Source organism: Podarcis tiliguerta (genome assembly GCF_965153285.1).
Source record: "Podarcis tiliguerta genome assembly, chromosome: 2".
NCBI classification, from domain to species: Eukaryota; Metazoa; Chordata; class Lepidosauria; order Squamata; family Lacertidae; genus Podarcis; species Podarcis tiliguerta.
Window position 1 is genome coordinate 112500543 of NC_139535.1, and position 18474 is coordinate 112519016.

At 44.1% G+C, this 18474-nt stretch overlaps 3 protein-coding genes across 4 annotated transcripts in view; 1 reads left to right on the forward strand and 2 right to left on the reverse strand.

The window, feature by feature from the left end:
- LOC310671576 (glycoprotein-N-acetylgalactosamine 3-beta-galactosyltransferase 1-A-like) overlaps positions 1 to 842 on the reverse strand; it is a 33824-nt gene extending 32982 nt beyond the window's left edge. Inside the window, exon 1 of the mRNA XM_083427859.1 lies at positions 290 to 842. The gene's annotated coding sequence lies outside the window, so the exon portion shown is untranslated. The remainder of the gene's footprint in view (positions 1 to 289) is intronic.
- Positions 843 to 8208: 7366 nt separating this feature from the next.
- LOC310672454 (claudin-34-like) lies at positions 8209 to 13120 on the reverse strand. 2 transcript variants are annotated; one of them, XM_083429613.1, is made up of 2 exons: positions 11750 to 13120; positions 8209 to 9408 (listed from the first exon to the last, which is right to left on the reverse strand). In XM_083429613.1, exon 2 carries the CDS (start codon positions 9405 to 9407, stop codon positions 8409 to 8411), a length of 999 nt encoding a protein of 332 aa, XP_083285739.1. In that variant the 5' UTR covers position 9408; positions 11750 to 13120; the 3' UTR covers positions 8209 to 8408. The 2 variants fall into 2 exon arrangements, with proteins under 2 accessions (XP_083285739.1, XP_083285740.1); XM_083429614.1 differs by having other exon boundaries at positions 11638 to 13120.
- Positions 13121 to 15715: 2595 nt separating this feature from the next.
- On the forward strand, positions 15716 to 18152 carry LOC310672217 (claudin-34-like). Its single transcript, XM_083429035.1, has 2 exons — positions 15716 to 16326; positions 16685 to 18152. The coding sequence occupies exon 2, from the start codon at positions 16686 to 16688 to the stop codon at positions 17679 to 17681; it is 996 nt and encodes a 331-aa protein (XP_083285161.1). The 5' UTR covers positions 15716 to 16326; position 16685; the 3' UTR covers positions 17682 to 18152.
- Positions 18153 to 18474: the final 322 nt, after the last annotated feature.

Here is an 18474-nt window from a genome sequence, read left to right on the forward strand (position 1 = left end):
CTATGATTTAGGCCTGGAAAATAACTAGGACACAAAGCGGGGGCTATTTAGAGTAACTCAAGAGCTGGCATAAATGTCTCCCTTGCAATTCCTTTCCATTGGAAGCTATTTGAAAATGTCCCCAGGGACAGATGTAAGAATTGCATAAGGTAATGCCAAATTTAAGACATCTTCATAGGCTTCCAGTTGATTTCAAGGCTCAGTTCTATGAGCTAGCTTGTTCTGCTGAATCCCTGAATGACACAAGTCAAGAATACACAAAGAATCACCACGTCTCATGTGAGCCTACCTGTTCTTCCCATCTTTTACGCAGCTCCTGCTCCATATTCCCCCACTATCTGAGGTGTAGCAAAGGGACCTTCACAGTAGTGGTCCAAAACCTGTGCATCCCCTCTCACAGGGCAGTTCTCTCTGCTTCAGTGTGTAGGGCCATAGCAACCCCCCCGCCAAAGGCCTTTCTGGGAAAGGAGAAGTCCGTCAGGAGAACAAGGCTGGCATTGATGGAGCAGGCTCAAATGTTTATTATTCAAGGTTGTAAAGAGATAAGCAAACTCAGGAATGCAAATGGCCGTAGTGGGCCATGGCAGGAAAGAGGGAGGCAAGACCTTACATGGTAATAGGAACTTACTATAACTTTCGATTTCCCAGAAAGCAGGTGGTTTACAAGAAATCAGGTGGTATTGTATTCTGCAAATGTATAAAAAGCTGGCTCGCTTAGAATTCGGGGCCAGACATCGGGCAACGCGTGTCTGTACCATTTTTGTCATGACAAAATAAAGGGATTTTTCCTGCTGTCATTTTGACTCTTTCAAGCGTCTCTATTGCTCCAAGGATCTCATCAGATAAGGGGGTCATAAAGAATGTCCTTCACCCTTTCCCCCAAATGATAAGACAAGAGACCAGAGTACGGGTTCAAATTGGAAACAACTTTATTGAACTTCAGAAGTGGGAAACTTGGCACAGGCCTTGGCAGGTAGCCCTCTCAGCCCTCCTGGCTGAGGATATGCAGGCAGTTGAGGCCCAGTGAGAGGGGACTGCAAAACGCAAACTTACACAGCATGCCCTTCCACTGATCTCGTCCGGGGAGTTTGACCTACATGCCGCCTCTCTAGGGCCAGGGACTCCCGGTTTTGCCCTTTAATGGGCCCTGCAAGCACCACCGCATGGGGAGGGAGTATAAATCCATCCCCCCCAACTTGATGTTAGACTAAAGGCTACCTTGCCAAGGCCTAAAACCGCCACTCGAGGCCCTAAGGGGTCTTGCCTCCAAGTCCCACAACCGAGGACCAATCAAACCCCGCAATCTATCCAGTCCCGAAGTCGCAAGTCTTGCAGCCAGAAGTCATTGCCCAGTGGGGTCAGGTGCACCCCGTCCCCCCGGAATAGGTCAACTCTATCCGCTGTGATGGTGGGATGTGGGATAGAGAACCCAGGACTTGGAAACCCCCTCATAAGGAAAGGGTTAAAATGGGTGTGATGTGATTGGCCAGTGAGGATGCAAGGGGGGAGTAAAAGTTTTGAAAGTCAGTTGAGGTTTGGGAGTTGGAGCAGGAAAAGGGAGGAATAGGCAGTGGGTTGGTCAAGTTGTATTGTGAGAGAGTGAGAGGAATTGTTAGGTTGAGTCAGATAGATAGTTGGAATAATCAGTTTGGAGTTGTTAGGAACTAAGATTAAGAAAGTGACAAGAGAAAAATAAACTGAAACCATACGCTTGTTCCTGCATTTAAAAATAAACTGATTATTTGTTAATGTTAACAACTGTCTGGACTCCGTGTGTCCCCTTGAGAAACGGGGTGGTGGCAGCCAAGAAAGCAATCGCAGTGGTGGCCACATGTGGCGGGAGTGTGAAAAGATGAAAAAAAAATGGGACTTTATATATAATGAACTGAAGAAACTTTTTAAGTATACATTCCTGAAAAAACTGGAGGCTTTTTTATTAGGGATAATAGGGGAGGAAGTGAAAAAGGAGGATCATAAATTATTCCAATGTGTTCCAGTAGCAGCTAGGATCCTTGTAGCTCAAAAGTGGAAGTCACAGGAGACCCCGACGGTTATGGAATGGCAGGCTAAATTTTTTGAATACACAGAATTAGCTAAAATGATGTATAAAATCCGGCACCAAAAAGGGACAAAGTTTGAAGAAGAATGGGGTAAATTTGTGGCATACATAAGAATTAACTGTAGAAGTTTAAAAACTACAGCAGGGTTAACATAAATCCTGTGATGTGTATAGAAGTGAATAAGAATCTGTAAGAGAAGATCTATATTAAGAAAACCGCAGCTGGGAAGGAAGGAAGTCTGGGCGTGTATATACGCAGTGTAAATAAGATGACATAAGAGGATGACTAAAATATTGTTTTATTTTGTTTGTGAAAAACTCAATAAAGAGCATTTGCAAAAAAAGAAAGCAATCACAGTGGTGGCACAGGGTCAATAGACCGTCAAACGTCCGGGGACCTTGTGTGATCGCCACAAAATTGGTGGCAGCAGTGGGATAACAACCGTAGGTGGGATCACAACCGTACCTACGGTGGAATAACATCACTACCTGTCACCACAGAAGTGGTGGGATTGGGTGGGAAAAACAAGACACCTGGAGGGGGAAGGGTAAATCTGTGAAGGGATTACCTAGCGGGGGGGGGGTGTAGTTGTGAGGTACCTGTTGAATAGTGGGTAGACATGGCAGACGGCACAGCGATTTCTCCAAAGCAGCCCTTTATTTTGTAAGCTGGAACAGAACTGAACAGCAAACAGCTCAGCCGGCCTGCTTTTATAGGAGCCGGCTGTCAACATTGTAGCAACAACAACCTAGGGTTTCCCGCCTAAAATAACTGACGTGGACCTGAGTGAAAACTATCTACAGTATCCCCCTGCTGGCCCAGGGTGAGAACTTCAGTACATAACAGTACCCAAGATAAGCCGCAAAGCCAAGATAACAAAGAGAGCTCAAAGTCTGTTCTGGTAGACGAGGATTTAGGCTCCTGGTCAGAGGAAGGAGAGCTTGAAGGGTTAGAGAGAAAACCCATAGCAGAACTTTGGGACCAGAGTCTTGAGAGAAGCCTAGCCAAAAGAAACAGGACTGAGAGGAAATTTCTCTTATTTGTTAATTTATTGATAGTTCTCACTCACACAATATGTCACCCAAAAAGATAAGAAACCCTGTGAGGGAAACAACTTATGAAAACTCTGAAGGAGAGGAGAATGGAAATCCTCAGAGGGAAGAGCAGAGTTTAGAAAATATAACTCATATTCAACCTGAGGCAGGAGGTCCAAAATTCTCTGAAGAATTTGAAAAGTGGAAGTTAGAACAAGAATATAGACTGGAATTGGAAAAGATTAAATCTGCACAGGAATTAGAAAGAATGCAATTTCAGTTGGAGATGAGGAAACTGGAATTGGCAGCTACGGAGAATCAAAATAATAGTAATAACACCAGTAGTCCAACTCAAGTGAAGGTAGATTTAAAGCGTTTTCCTGAGTTTAAGAAAAAAGTTTGCCTTGAGGCTTTCATTAGATCATTTGAAAGAGCTTGTCAAGACTTTCAAGTGAAAGATGAGGATAAGATGACGATCCTTAGAGCCAGGATCAGTGGGTCATTAGCACAAATTTATGCCCAAATGTTGGAGAACTATTCAAAAAATGTTGATATATTTAAGCAACTAATATACACCAGGTTTGGGATCACCTCAGAACAACTGAGAAAGAAATTTAGAAGTGTGACTAAAGTGAGGGAGGAGACATCCGCTCAGCTTGGGGCGAAAATCTCAAACGACCTCATAAAATGGTTAGAACAGGAGAGGGCAGACTCTGCTCCAAAAATCAGAGAAATGTTTGCTCTGGAACAATTTTATGAAACAATAAACGACCAATTAAAATATCTTATAAAGGAAAGACACCCTCAAATCACTTCAAGAAGCCGCTAACTTAGCTGACCAAATAAATGAAATAGGGGACCATAGGTTCGATGAACCAAGTTTTGGCGGGAAAGTGGGGGGGACTAACAGAAATAAATTCCAACCAGCAAAGGGAAACCCCTCTTCAGAGAAAGACAAGGGAAATAGGCCATTGTCAAAAGGGCAAAATGACAAGGCCCAAGCCAACACCAGTCTCACCGAGGAGAAAGGGTGGAAAACAAATTGCATCTCCAAAGAGATGCCCACAACTTCCCAGGGAACTCTGGGAATGGGAGTTCTGGGAGGGGAATAGAGGGTCTCCAAATGGCTCTCAGCACTACAGCTCCCAGAATCCATTTGGGGGAAGCGTTTCAAGGTACCATATGGCTTTTAAGTGGATGTTGGGCGTGTAACGTCAGCTGTCATGCGTTCCCCATCCACTGGATGTCAGGATTTCCTAACAAAAACCTCCAAAACAAAGCCACACTCCTTTCTACCCCCTAAAAGAAGACCATCAACTGGAGAAAATGCGGTTTATCTGCTGGTATGATTGGTACAACCTGAAGCGTGTGTCGGAATTGTAGGCGAGAGAATCGTAGAACGGAAGAGTTGGAAGGGACCCCATGGGTCATCTAGTCCAACCCCCAGAAATGAGGGAATCAAGAAGGGTCAGAAGTGAGAGAATGGACCCAATATTTATCAGAATGGACCCAATAATAATAGAAAAGATGCTTTTAAAAGAATAGACTTGAATGCCAGCTCATTCATTCCACGCACATTTTTGAAAGGGGGGTGGGTGGGTGGGTGGGTGGGTGGAAAGAGTGAATTCATCACCAGGGGGCTTCCAAGTCTTGGCAATTCACTGCTTGCTAAGAACCAGAGAACTAAAAAACACCTGGTGGATAAAAGAAAGCTGAAGAGATCCAGCACTTATCCGACACTCATGATGCACAGAGTTTCTTTAAAGCCACACAGACCATCTATGGACCAATAAATCATGGCATATGCCCCCTACGCTCAGCAGATGGTACCACACTTCTAAAGGATAAAGAAGCTATTGCACTGTGCTGGAAAGGACACTACCAACATCTCCTTAACCACAACTCCCCCATAGCTGCTGAGGTCCTCTCACAAATCCCGCAAAAACAAATTATAGATGAGCTTGCTGTATCTCCAAATCTGGGAGAGTTGTGTAGAGCTATTAACCAAGTGAAAAACAACAAAGCCAGTGGACCTGATGGGATACCTGCTGAAATCTTCCCAGTGGGTGGAATTGAACTTACACAACAACTTCACAAGCGCATCAAAAAACTCTGGGAGAGAGAAGCGATCCCAGCAGACTTCAGGGATGCCAAAATTATCGATCTCTTTTTAAAAAGGTGACAGAACTGATTGCGGAAACTATCGCGGCATCTCTCTGTTAGCTGTGGCCGGCAAAATTCTTGCAAGGATCTTAACAAACCGTCTCTTAGCATTATCCAAGGTGACCCTTCCTGAATCTTTTGAATCAATGCCTATGCGAAACCAGTGGTACCAGTCCTTGCAGTTTCCTTCACAGTAAACCACAGTTAGGTCATCACTGGGCATGGATGTTAAAATCCCCTAGGACAACCAAACTAGGTATCTCCAGGAGAACATCCGCCATGACCTGAAGCAGCTCGGGCAGGGAATCCTTGGTGCAGCGGGGAGGTCAGTACACCAAAAGGAATCCTGTACTGCCCCTATTGCCCAGCTTCCAGAACATGCACTCAGAGAACTGGGTTTTCCCAGTAGGATGCCTGATGCAAGCTAGTGACTTCCTAAAAATTACTGCAACTCCCCGCCCCCCGCCCACATGACCTGGGTTGCTGTGTGTAAGAGAAACCTGGTGGACAAGCAGCAGCAAGGACAGGCCCATCTGCTCCATCCAACCAAGTCTCTGTTACACATACCAGGACAAGTCCTCCATCTACGATCAAGTCATGGATGGCAGTGGTCTTATGAATCATTGACCTAGCATTGCACAGCAACACCTTCAGGTCATGTGAGTTTCCCTTGTTGAGCGCAAATATAACATTGAATCACAATGGTACAAAAGAACTCAGCAAGCTGACATTTATCAAGAGTTAAACAAAGATTAGTGTACTAAATATTATTTCCAATTCTAAGTAGTTTGCTATTGGAGAAATACCATATATGATTATAAAAATCTAAAGCAAGAATTATTTGAAAATATGATTTCATTTCTAGATCAGACAGACAAGATTTCTTCTACTATATATTTCTTTCTTTATCATATACACACAAAGCTTCTATTTTTAAACAGAAAATATTTTTGTAACTAAGGTCTATTATACAAATCCATACAGATGTTCATTTTCTTACAGTTCTGTTAAGTTGTACACAAATTATAAAGATGAGTCAATTATTTACTAAATTGGCGAGTTTTGCCATTACTGCATATTCTGATAGTTTCTCTTTCCATGCATCTATTTCAGGACATATGTCAGATTTCCATATGTTAGCCAACACCACTCTAACTGCTATGGTCATATAACTAAATAGTTCCACTGACGATTTCACAATACAGTAGCTGAAGGAGTCATTCCCAACAGCATAGTTTTGGGGTCCAATGCAAATTTAGGGTGGTTTTTTACATTTTTCCACTTCAAAATTAACTTCCCTCCAAAACTTTTTGGTCTTTTCACGTGCACCATAAATGGAAGAAGATTCCTAAAGGTCTATCACATTTCCAGCAATGTCCATTCATTGCATTATTCATCTTCTGTATATTTTTCAAAGTTATATACCATTGAAAGAACATTCTTGTACAGTCATACCTCATGTTACGGCCGCTTCAGGTTACGTGTTTTTGGGTTGCGGACCGCGGGAAACCTGGAAGTACCGGAACGGGTTACTTCCGGGTTTCGCCAGTCGCACATGCGCAGAAGCGCCAAATTGCGCCTGCGCCTGTGCAGGCGTGGCGCTTCAGGATGCGAACGCTGTGGGTTGCGGACGTGTGTCAGTCACGGGTTATGTCTGCAACCCGAGGTTCCACTGTACCAATTTTGTTTTAGGGCTTAACTTGCAGTAAATGTTATTCCTTTATTCATAATTGTTCTCATTGTTCCATTGTAAACTGCTCTTAAAATTTTTGTCTTTTCACTGATTTAAATGTTTGCCATACAGTCTTTCTTGAATCTGCATATTAGTTGACAGTATGTAAGCAGTTTCATATTTTTTTCTCCTCTTTAATACTTTGATCTGTTCTTGAAGATGAACCATATCCTGGTACAATATATAGTCATATATTCTACTATCGGCTCTAATAATACTGCTCCAGTGGTGACATTAACAGTGCAGGTAAGGACATTTTTGTGATTTTTGTAGTGCAACTCATGATTTTTGTGGTGCAGGCTGTGCCCCTGGCTATGATGTGTGATTTGACAGTGAGTTTGGGGAGGCCCAATGCGAAAAGAGTGAGGATCTATGAGGATCCGTGCTTCAAAACCACGTTTTTGGGCTACGGTGTCACCAGGAAGCCATGGATCTGGGATTTTTGTGTTGCATGCTGTGCCCATGGCCATGATGTTTGATCTGATGGTGACTTTGGCCTGATCTAATGCAAAAATCATGAGGATTCATCAGGATGCGTGTTTTTTAACCATGTTTTTGCTCCATTTCGGCAGCACGAAACAGTGGATGCGTGATTTCTTTGGTTCTGCTTACAGACTAAAAAGTCGTATACAGTATCATGGTGTTTTTATTTTGTTTCACTATAAAAATCATATGAATTCATGAGGATCCATGCCTCGGATCCATGTTTTTGTGGTGCTGCATCCACGTTTTTGATAGTCCAGTCTGTAGGCGTGCCTTCCAGGTGTGATTTGACACCGCATTTGTTGGAGTTATTTTTTAAAAAGTGGAGGATCCATGAGGATCCGTGTAGATCCACCTTTAACCCAGACCCAAGTGCACAATTATCAAGAACTGAATCCTACACAGGAGTAGACCCACCAATTAGGCTTTAGTGGGTCTGCTCTGGAGGAGGCTCTGAAAAACGGGACAAGAGCGTGCATTAAGACCGGCCAAGATCATGCGAACAGAGTCAATATTTTAATTAATATTGGTTTATTATTTGGTTTATTAATTACAAGCAAACAGCAAAGAACCTGCACAAACAATGCTAACACCAAACCCTACGTATAGTAAGTAAAATAGAAAAATCGCCACCCGACCCCACCCCCACCCATCGTTCCCTCCCTCCACCTATTTTCCCTTTTCTTCCTAATGTCTCAACAAATGAAAATCATTTATAAAAATGTTACATGGGGAAAAACATGAGAGACATTGCACACTTTTGTAAATCAACAAAATCTTTAATAAATATATAAATAACTACTAGTCATAAAAAAGGGCCTCCTCACCTGAAGGACATCAAAGCCCACCTGAAGTCCCAAAACAAAACTATCATATCCTGATCCACGCAGATCCATCCGTGTATGGAGCGATCTGCGTTGATCTGGATCTGATAGTTTACGACTCCCTGTTGTAGGGTATAACATGTATAATAGTATGTTTTGGGACTTCAGGTGGAGTTTGATGTCCTTCAGGTGAGCTTTGGGGTGTACGGCTTTCCTCCATCTCTACTGCGCAGGATTCCTCGGGAATGACAAGATCACTTGCACAGCTTTTCTCCATCTCAATTGTGGAGGATTTCTCTTGAATTACCAGATCTAGCAAAGAACCACACTTCGAACAAGTAGTTTGACTCTGGCTTTTCACTGCACTTCCTGGGGTAATCACCACTACAGTTTCTATTAGAGATGTATCGGTTGTGGTGGTCCTGAAGCAACATCTCTCAATCCCAACCAATGCTGCACTCAGCAGCTGGAAACCTGCAGCGATATAGCCTAGATATATAGAAGGTCCAATATGCTGCTCGCTGGGAATCTGAGGCAATTCAAAAGTTTCAGGGAACTCAATTTCCCCATTTTGTAAGACAGCAGACATGTTCCATATCACGGAAATCAGGACGAGTATCCCTGCAACTAAGTTCAGCAGAGCTCCAAGCCTAAAAAAGCGAAAGAGAAAATCCTTATGTTTTCCGGGCTTGACCACATTGTACAAGGCAAATGAAATTAATCCCAGGGCCACTGAATTCATAATGGCAGCTAATGCCATTAAATCCTGTGCAATAAAAATTTCCCTCGGGAGGGTTCGATGCTGCTCATTGAGATCTTCGCAATGCCAAAAAGAGTTTCCGTCGTTAGAAGGGTCTTTCCAAAAGCAGACATCCCAGATTCCAATCCTGATGTTTCCAGAGCCAATCCCCTCGATGTTTTCCACACGCCACACTCGCCAGTTGACACTGAGTGTTGACACAAGGCACAGCGGCAAGGCCAAAATATCCACCAGGAATGCAGATATCTTTAGGCTGGAAACTAAACTCAGCCACCTGCTCACGAGGGAGCCTTCTTTCACCTGCATGGGGGGTTTCGAGAGGAGGGGACCAGGGGAGACATTGGCAGACATCCTGGAAACAAAAGAGAAGACAAGATGCAGTGAGAGAGGGAATAACAAGCATGTCTAGTCATTGAAGGACACCCTCCCTCCTGCATTCCATGCACAGAAAGAAGCAGCAAAAGAAAAAGTTCCTGCTCTCTCCCACCCCCTGGTTAGGTAGAGACACTTGATCCAGAGAAGCCGACACTCATACTTTCTTCCAGCACACTGCTACTGATTTAATCTACTGTTGCATTGTTCCTGTGAAAATGGCCAGAACCTCAGCAACCTGTTGTGGATGGGAAGCTGCTCATGGTTTTGCTGTTTTGTGGGTTAAACCACAGAGCCTAGGACTTCGGTCCCTGCTCCTGCCAACCTAGCAGTTCGAAACCATGTCAAAGTACAAGTAGATAAATAGGTACCGCTCCATCGGGAAGGCAAACAGTGTTTCTGTGCGCTGCTCTGGTTCTCCAGAAGCGGCTTAATAATGACCCGGAAGCTGTATGCCGGCTCCCTCGGCCAATAACGCAAGATGAGCGCCGCAACCCCAGAGTCGGTCACGACTGGACCTAATGGTCAGGGGTCCCTTTACCTTTACTGCAGCTATCCTTTCCCACTGAGTATAAACACACCTAACGGCATAGTGCGGAATGTTTAATCCATAAACTTACGTGAAATGCCTTCCTCAGCTAGAGTCTAGCGTGCCAGAAATGGAGCAGATATTTGCTAGGTGCTCCTGAGCCTCAAGAAGACTGAGCTGTTGGCCACTGAGCTGACGTTCGCCTGAGCAGCCGGCCAGCCACAGCAGCAACTGCTCTGCAGAATTCTTTGGTCAGTTACAGGCCAGTTAGAATCCTGACAACAGCACAAATCATAACTCCTGGGTACTGGTCATTTGGAGTATCAGGAAAGTGGAAAATGGGGGGGGGGGGACTCAGTTCCTTTCTTTCCCAATGCAGAGTGTCTATTCCAGGACACTGTGAAGTTAAAACACGTTCTTCCTGAAGTCGGATTCAGAGCAGTTCCAGCAGTAAAAATGGTGATACAGTATGTGTATCTCAGTACAGCTTTGTTTGATGGTCCTGAATGCATTTCATAAAGGATCTCCATGTACAAGAAAGGCTAATAGCATTAGGCCCTGAACAATAAGAATTGCCTTGGCAAAATTATTGAAGACTCCTTACAAACCTCTCATTCTTCTTCCCCATCCCATCTTGTTTGGACATAATACTAAGGGAGAAGATCTTAGCTCTTTTCCTTTGCACTGGGATTACATGAAATTTGTGCCATGGGACCCCATCACTCACACCAATACGGGCAACACCATTTTCAGAACCTAGGTGCCCATGATTTAAAATCGCTTTCCTAAGACACTTCAGTCAAAATATTTGTGTTGCTTTCTTCCTGTTCCTTTCTGTGTTGATGCTCCAAATGTGAGCTGCTCAGCTGCATGCAGTTTCCACTGAAGTGTGTGTGTGTGTGTGTGTGTGTGTGTGTGTGATTAACATTTGGCCAAGCAATGGGCCTAAATCCATCTATTTGACCTGAAATAACTTTGGGAGCCAGCCTTTAAAAATCTAAAGGAGATATCAAATTCAGAGGAATTAAAAGCTGTCATCTTTTTGACTATTTGACACATCTTAGAACATACACAAATGTTAATGTTTGAAGGAAGGCAGCAAATGGAGCATTGGAGCCATTCATTCATTCCAGGAGTTGTGACCATTGATAAGATGAAGCACTTTCACATTGCATGGCAGTGTGCAGTGCTTTTAAAAAGGTAAAGGTAAAGGACCCCTGACAGTTAAGTCCAGTCACGGCTCTGGGGTTGCGCCACTCATCTGGCTTTACTGGCCGAGGGAGCTGACATTGGTCCGCAGACAATTTTTCCGGGTCATGTGGCCAGCAAGACTAAGCATGACATTGGTCCGCAGACAATTTTTCCGGGTCATGTGGCCAGCAAGACTAAGCCGCTTCTGCCGAAACCAGAGCAGCACACAGAAATGCCGTTTACCGTCCTGCCGGAGCGGTACCTATTTATCTACTTGTACTTTGACGTGGTTTGGAACTGCTAGGTTGGCAGGAGCAGGGACCGAGCAATGGGAGCTCACCCTGTCAAAGACGCAAGTCCAGTTCTGTATCTGCATGACATCATCCACACCCAAATGCTCTCTCGTTCTGTTTCCCCCACTTAATCCGGATACACCATCTCCATTGAAAACTCTGCTCAGCGACACCCATCCAATAGAAAAGTGCTGACCGTCTTCATGCAGATACACTTCCGTGCAGGGGTTTGGCCGACAAGTTCTTCCCGAGTGGGGGGATGTTTTCAGGGGCTCTTTGCTTTTCCCTGCCTCCCCTTTCATCCTCACCTGAGGAGATCTTGGCCATTCTCTTGACAGGGACCTCCGTTCTCAGGCCAGATTTCTGTTTTCCTTCATTCCTCCTTCTCCCGGTCTGGTTCCCTGAGAAAATAAGAGAGAGGAGGTTTCATGCAAGTCAAGGTGTGCAATGGATCTTCAGGGCATTTGGGAGGAAGAAAAGGTTCAGGAACAAGCGACGCAGCAGCCCCCCAAGCGTAAAAACACATTTGGACATATCGCTCATGAGATTCGGCCCCCCCCCCCGGATATAAATGCAGAACATCCCGTGCTCCTATTAATATACAAAGTGGGGTATTTCATATGATAAGAACAGAGGAAGCTGCCTTATACGGAGCCAGACCAATTTTGGGAAAGTGCTACATGGGCTAGTCCACCGATTGGCTACCAATGAGAACATAGCAAAAGACAAAATGGCTGCCATATGGTTTGGTATGAAATAAATTTGCCTGGCTGTGGGCGTGAAGGCCGCACCCTGCAAGACCCTTTCCACGTGGCCTAGGCCCCGACTCGCTAGCCCCACAAAAGAGGCTCCTCATGAGGCCAGAGGAACATGGCCTGGCTGTGGGGCATGATCCGAAACCTCCAGTCCCAGTCCACTGCTCTAACCACTAAACCACACTGCCCCCCATTGCAGCCCATAACAGCCTGGAGGGCCACAGATGTCCCATATTCTCTGGCTCTGAGATTGCCCAAAGTTTCCTTTCTATCCCTTGTTGTGCAAAAAGAAAAATGCCCATGACATAATGTGACATTTTTGGTTCTTTGGAGAGAGTTCTGCTTCTCTCTCTCTCTCTCTCTCTCTCTCTCTCTCTCTCTCTCTCTCTCTCTGTCTCTCTTCATTTAAAGGAGCCTCATTCCTTTTCCCACCCAACTTCCTCCTGCACCCAGCTTCAAAATTTCCATGAAGAACTAACTAACTAACCAACCAACCATAATTTAAGGAGATTAAGGAGATTATTTATTTTTATATAATGAAAATAGATGGGAGGATAAGTGAATTGCGCAAGGCAAGAATATATAGGATGGCAAAAATTAAAAGAAACAAAGAATATGATTTGGGTTCTTAAAATAACAACAACACATGCCTCCTCAGTGGATTTCAGAACAAATGTGTCTCTCTTTTTTTAAATTACCCAAACACTGTAATGCAAGGAGCTCTGGTGACAATGCAGTGAGATTCTACTCAGAGTAAGCCTATTGGAATGAATGGGTTTGAATTAGTTGTGTCCTTTAGTTTTTGCTTTTTACCTGGATAATGCCTAATTAGGGGTAGGGATTGGTTTGCTTTCTTTCTGTTCTTGTTTTTATTAAGTATTTTGTTCTGCTGTTGTTGTTGAAATTCCACAAATTGCACATCAGGATTCGTTACGTAGTAAGCCCCCCCCCCCCTTCTATTATCTGCTTCCCATCCCATTTCCTAGGATGTTTTTATTCTTTTCCACCCTTAGCTGCAACTTATCTTCCCTTTTTTATATCAGAACTCTAATGCTCTATTAGAATTAAAAGAGGGGGAAACCCAGCCGGATGGGCTGGGTCTAACTAAATCATTATGGTTGTCTTATTTATTTGTGTTTTTGTCTTGTATAAAAAATAAAACTCCCCAAAACCAAAGTTGAAGCAAGAAGGAATCTTCAAATATTAAATAAATGCAAGGAGTGAATTGCCAGGACTTGGAAGCCCCCTGGTGATGAAATCACTCTTTCCACCCACCCAGCCCCCCTTTCAAAAATGTGCATGGAATGAATGAGCTGGCATTCAAATCTATTCTTTAAAAAAGCATATTTCCTATTATTATTGGGTCCATTCTGACAAATATTGGGTCCATTCTCTCACTTCTGACCCTTCTTGATTCCCTCATTTCTGGGGGTTGGACTAGATGACCCATGGGGTCCCTTCCAACTCTTCCGTTCTACAATTCTTTCGCCTACAATTCTGACACCCGCTTCAGCTTGTACCAATCATACCAGCAGATAAACCACATTTTCTCCAGTTGATGGTCTTTTTTTAGGGGGTAGAAAGGAGTGTGGCTTTGTTTTGGAGGTTTTTGTTAGGAAATCCTGACATCCAGTGGATGGGGAACGCATGACAGCTGACGTTACACGCCCAACATCCACTTAAAAGCCATATGGTACCTTGAAACGCTTCCCCCAAAAGGATTCTGGGAGCTGTAGTGCTGAGAGCCGTTAGGAGACCCCCTATGCCCCTCCCAGAACTCCCATTCCCAGAGTTCCCTGGGAAGTTGTGGGTATCTCTTTCGAGAGGCAATGGAGTGTGCCTCTAGGGGGTGAAATCAAAGGTTTTCAGCAGGCGCTAGAAGGAAAAACGTAGGAGACGCCTGCGAGAAGCCAAGTTACAGGGAACCAGGCAGAGGCCTTCTGGGTGGTGGCGCCTTCTTCATGGTGATCCACTACTGCTTTAAGGGAGGTCTTCGAATAAGTAGATTTGTTGCTGATCCAAAACACCCACCCACCCCACTCACACATGAAAACAAGGACCACCACAGCCAACTACAAATGAATAACCACACCCTAGGCCAAACCCAACCTCTCTCACCACCAAAGGAACACAAGCGAACAGCAAAGAACCTGCATAAACAACGCTGACACCAAACCCTACATATAGGAAGTAAAATAGAAAAATCGCCACCCAACCCCACCCCACCCATCTTTCCCCCCTCCACCTCTTTCCCCCTTTCTTCCTAATGTCTCAACAAATGAAAATTATTTGTAAATGTGTTACATGGGGGGGAGACATGAGAGAGAGACATTGCACACTTTTGTAAATCAACAAAATCTTTAATAAATAAATAAATACTAGTCATTAAAAAAAAGGCCTGGAGGCTTTTTTATTAGGGATAATAGGGGAGGAAGTAAAAAAGGAAGATCATAAATTATATTATTCCAATATGCTCCAGTAGCAGCTAGGATCCTTGTAGCTCAAAAGTGGAAGTCACAGGAGACCCCAAAGATTATGGAATGGCAGGCTAAATTTTTTGAATACACAGAATTAGCTAAAATGACATATAAAATCCGGCACCAAAAAGGGACAAAGTTTGAAGAAGAATGTCACTGAGCAGAGTTTTCAATGGAGTTTTCAATGGAGATGGTGTATCCGGATTAAGTGGGGGAAACAGAACGGGAGAGCATTTGGGTGTGGATGATGTCATGCAGATCCAGAACTGGACTTGCGTCTTTGACGGGGTGAGCTCCCATTGTTCGGTCCCTGCTCCTGCCAACCTAGCAGTTCCAAACCACGTCAAAGTACAAGTAGATAAATAGGTACCACTCCGGCAGGACGGTAAACGGCATTTCTGTGTGCTGCTCTGGTTTCGGCAGAAGCGGCTTAGTCTTGCTGGCCACATGACCCGGAAAAATTGTCTGCGGACCAATGTCAGCTCCCTCGGCCAGTAAAGCCAATGAGTGGTGCAACCCCAGAGCCGTGACTGGACTTAACTGTCAGGGGTCCTTTAGCTTTACCTTTTTAAAAGCACTGCACACTGCCATGCGATGTGAAAGTGCTTCATCTTATCAATGGTCACAACTCCTGAAATGAATGGATGGCTCCAATGCTCCATTTGCTGCCTTCCTTCAAACATTAACATTTGTGTATGTTCTAAGATGTTTCAAATAGTCAAAAAGATGACAGCTTTTAATTCCTCTGAATTTGATATCTCCTTTAGATTTTTAAAGGCTGGCTCCCAAAGTTATTTCAGGTCAAATAGATGGATTTAGGCCCATTGCTTGGCCAAATGTTAATCACACACACACACACTTCAGTGGAAACTGCATGCAGCTGAGCAGCTCACATTCGGAGCATCAACACAGAAAGGAACAGGAAGAAAGCAACACAAATATTTTGACGCAAGTGTCTTAGGAAAGCCATTTTAAATCATGGGCACCTAGGTTCTGAAAATGGTATTGCCAAAGGTATTGGTGTGAGGGATGGGGTCCCATCGCACAAATTCCATGTAATCCCAGTGCAAAGGAAAAGAGCTAAGATCTTCTCCCTTACTATAATTTCCAAACAAGATGGGATGGGGAAGAAGAATGAGAGGTTTGTAAGGAGTCTTCAATAATTTTGCCAAGGCAATTCTTATTGTTCAGGGCCTCATGCTATTAGCCTTTCTTGTACGTGGAGATCCTTTATGAAATGCATTCAGGACCATCAAACAAATCTGTACTGAGATACACATACTGTATCACGATTTTTACTGCTGGAACTGCTCTGAATCTGACTTCAGGAAGAACGCGTTTTAACTGCACAGTGTCCTGGAATAGACACTCTGCATTGGGAAAGAAGGGAACTGAGTTCCCTCCCATTTTCCACTTCCTGATGTTCCAAATGACCAGTACCTTGGAGTTATGATTTGTGTTGTTGTCAGGATTCTAACTGGACTGTAACTGACCTAAGAATTCTGCAGAGCAGTTGCTGCTGTGGCTGGCCGGCTGCTCAGGCGAACGTCAGCTCAGTGGCCAACAGCTCAGTCTTCTTGAGGCTCAGGAACACCTAGCAAATACCTGCTCTGTTCCTGGCATGCTAGACTGTAGCTGAGGAAGGCATTTCACGTAAGTTTATGGATTAAACATTCCGCACTATGCCATAGCTGTGTTTATGCTTGCAGTAGCAGATAGCAGAACAGCGAATCATGAGCAGCTCCCATCCACAACAGGTTGCTGAGGTTCTGGCCATTTTCTCAGGAACAGTGCAAGAGTAGATTAAATAGTAGCAGTTTGCTGGAAGAAAGTATGTGTGGATCAGGTGTCTCTACCTAACCAGGGGGTGGGAGAGAGCAGGGGAACTCTCTCTTTTGCTGCTTCTTTCTGTGCATGGAAGGAAGAATGCAGGAGGGAGGATGTCCTTCAATGACTAGACATGCTTGTTATTCCCTCTCTCACTGCATCTTGTCTTCTCTTTTGTTTCCAGGATGTCTGCCAAGGTCTCCCCTGCTCCCCTCCTCTCCAAACCCCCCATGCGGGCTAAAGAAGGCTCCCTGGTGGTCAGGTGGCTAAGTTTAGTTTCCGGTCTCCAGTTGTGTGCATTCCTGATGGATATTTTGGGCTGGATTATGTGCATTGCCTCAACAGCCGTTGTCAACTGGCGAGTGTGGCGTGTGGAAAACATCAAGGGGATTGGCTCTGAAAACATCTGGATTGGCATCTGGCAGGTCTGCTTTTGGAAAGACCCTTCTAACGACGGAAACTCTTTTTGGCATTGCGAAGATCTCAATGAGCAACATCCAAGCCTCCCGAGGGAAATTTTTATTGCACAGGATTTAATGGCATTAGCTACCATTATGAATTCAACAGCCCTAGGATTAATTTCATTTGCCTTGTATAATGTGTTCAAGCCCAGAAAACATAAGAATTTTGTGTTAACCTTTTTTAGGCTTGCAGCTCTCCTGAACTTAGTTGCAGGGATACTCGTCCTGATTTCCGTGATATGGAACATGTCTGCCGTCTTACATAATGGGAAAATTGTCTTCCCAGAAGCTTTTGAATTGCCTCAAATTCCTAGCGAGCAGCATATTGGACCTTCTATTTATCTAGGCTATATCGCTGCAGGTTTCCAGCTGCTGAGTGCAGCATTGGTTGGGATTGAGAAATTTTGCGTCAAGACCACCGCAACAGATAAATGTCAAATAGCAACCGTTAGGCTGATTACCCCAAGAAGCGTGGCAAAAAGCGAGAGTCTAACTACTTGTGGAAAGTGTGGTTCTCTGCTGGATCTCGTAATTGAAGAGAAATCCACAGTTGAGTTGGAGGAAAGCCATGCGGAAGATTTTGTCATTCCAGAGGAATCCTGTGAAGAGGAGATGGAGGAAAGCCATACACCCCAAAGCTCACCTGAAGGACATCAAAGCCCACCTGATGTCCCCAAACATACAATTATATATGTGATTCCCTACAACAGGGAGTGGTAAACTATCAGATGCAGATCCACACAGATCGCTCCATACACGGATGGATCTGCGTGGATCAGGATCTGATAGTTTTGTTTGGGACTTCAGGTGGGCTTTGATATCCTTCAGGTGAGGAGGCCTCTTTTTTATGACTAGTATTTATTTATTAAAGATTTTGTTGATTTACAAAAGTGTGCAATGTCTCTCTCTCTCATGTATTTCCCCCCATGTAACATTTTTACAAATCATTTTCATTTGTTGAGACATTAGGAAGAAAAGGGGAAAGAGGTGGGGGGGGGAAATGGGTGGGGTGGGGTGGCGATTTTTCTATTTTACTTACCATATGTAGGGTTTGGTGTCAGTGTTGTTTGTTCAGGTTCACCTGAAGCGGTTGTCAGAATTGTAGGCGAGGGAATTGTAGAACGGAAGAGTTGGAAGGGACCCCATGGGTCATCTAGTCCAACCCCCAGAAATGAGGGAATCAAGAGGGGGCAGAAGTGAGAGAATGGACCCAATATTTGTCAGAATGGAACCAATAATTATAGAAAATATGCTTGTAAAAGAATAGATTTGAATGCCAGTTCATTCATTCCATGCACATTTTTGAAAGGGGGGTGGGTGGGTGGAAAGAGTGAATTCATCCCCGGGGGGCTTCCAAGTCCTGGCAATTCACTGTTTGCATTTATTTAATATTTGAAGATGACTTCTTGCTTCAACTCTGTTTTTTTGTGTGTGTTTTAATATTTTATACAAGATATTAACACACAAAAAAAAATAAAACAACAATAATAATAATTTAGTTAGACCCTGCCCA

Bases quoted from the DNA above. Each gene is read 5' to 3' on its own strand.
- LOC310672454 (XM_083429613.1), bottom strand. From the start codon at position 9,407: ATGTCTGCCAATGTCTCCCCTGGTCCCCTCCTCTCGAAACCCCCCATG.
- LOC310672217 (XM_083429035.1), top strand. From the start codon at position 16,686: ATGTCTGCCAAGGTCTCCCCTGCTCCCCTCCTCTCCAAACCCCCCATG.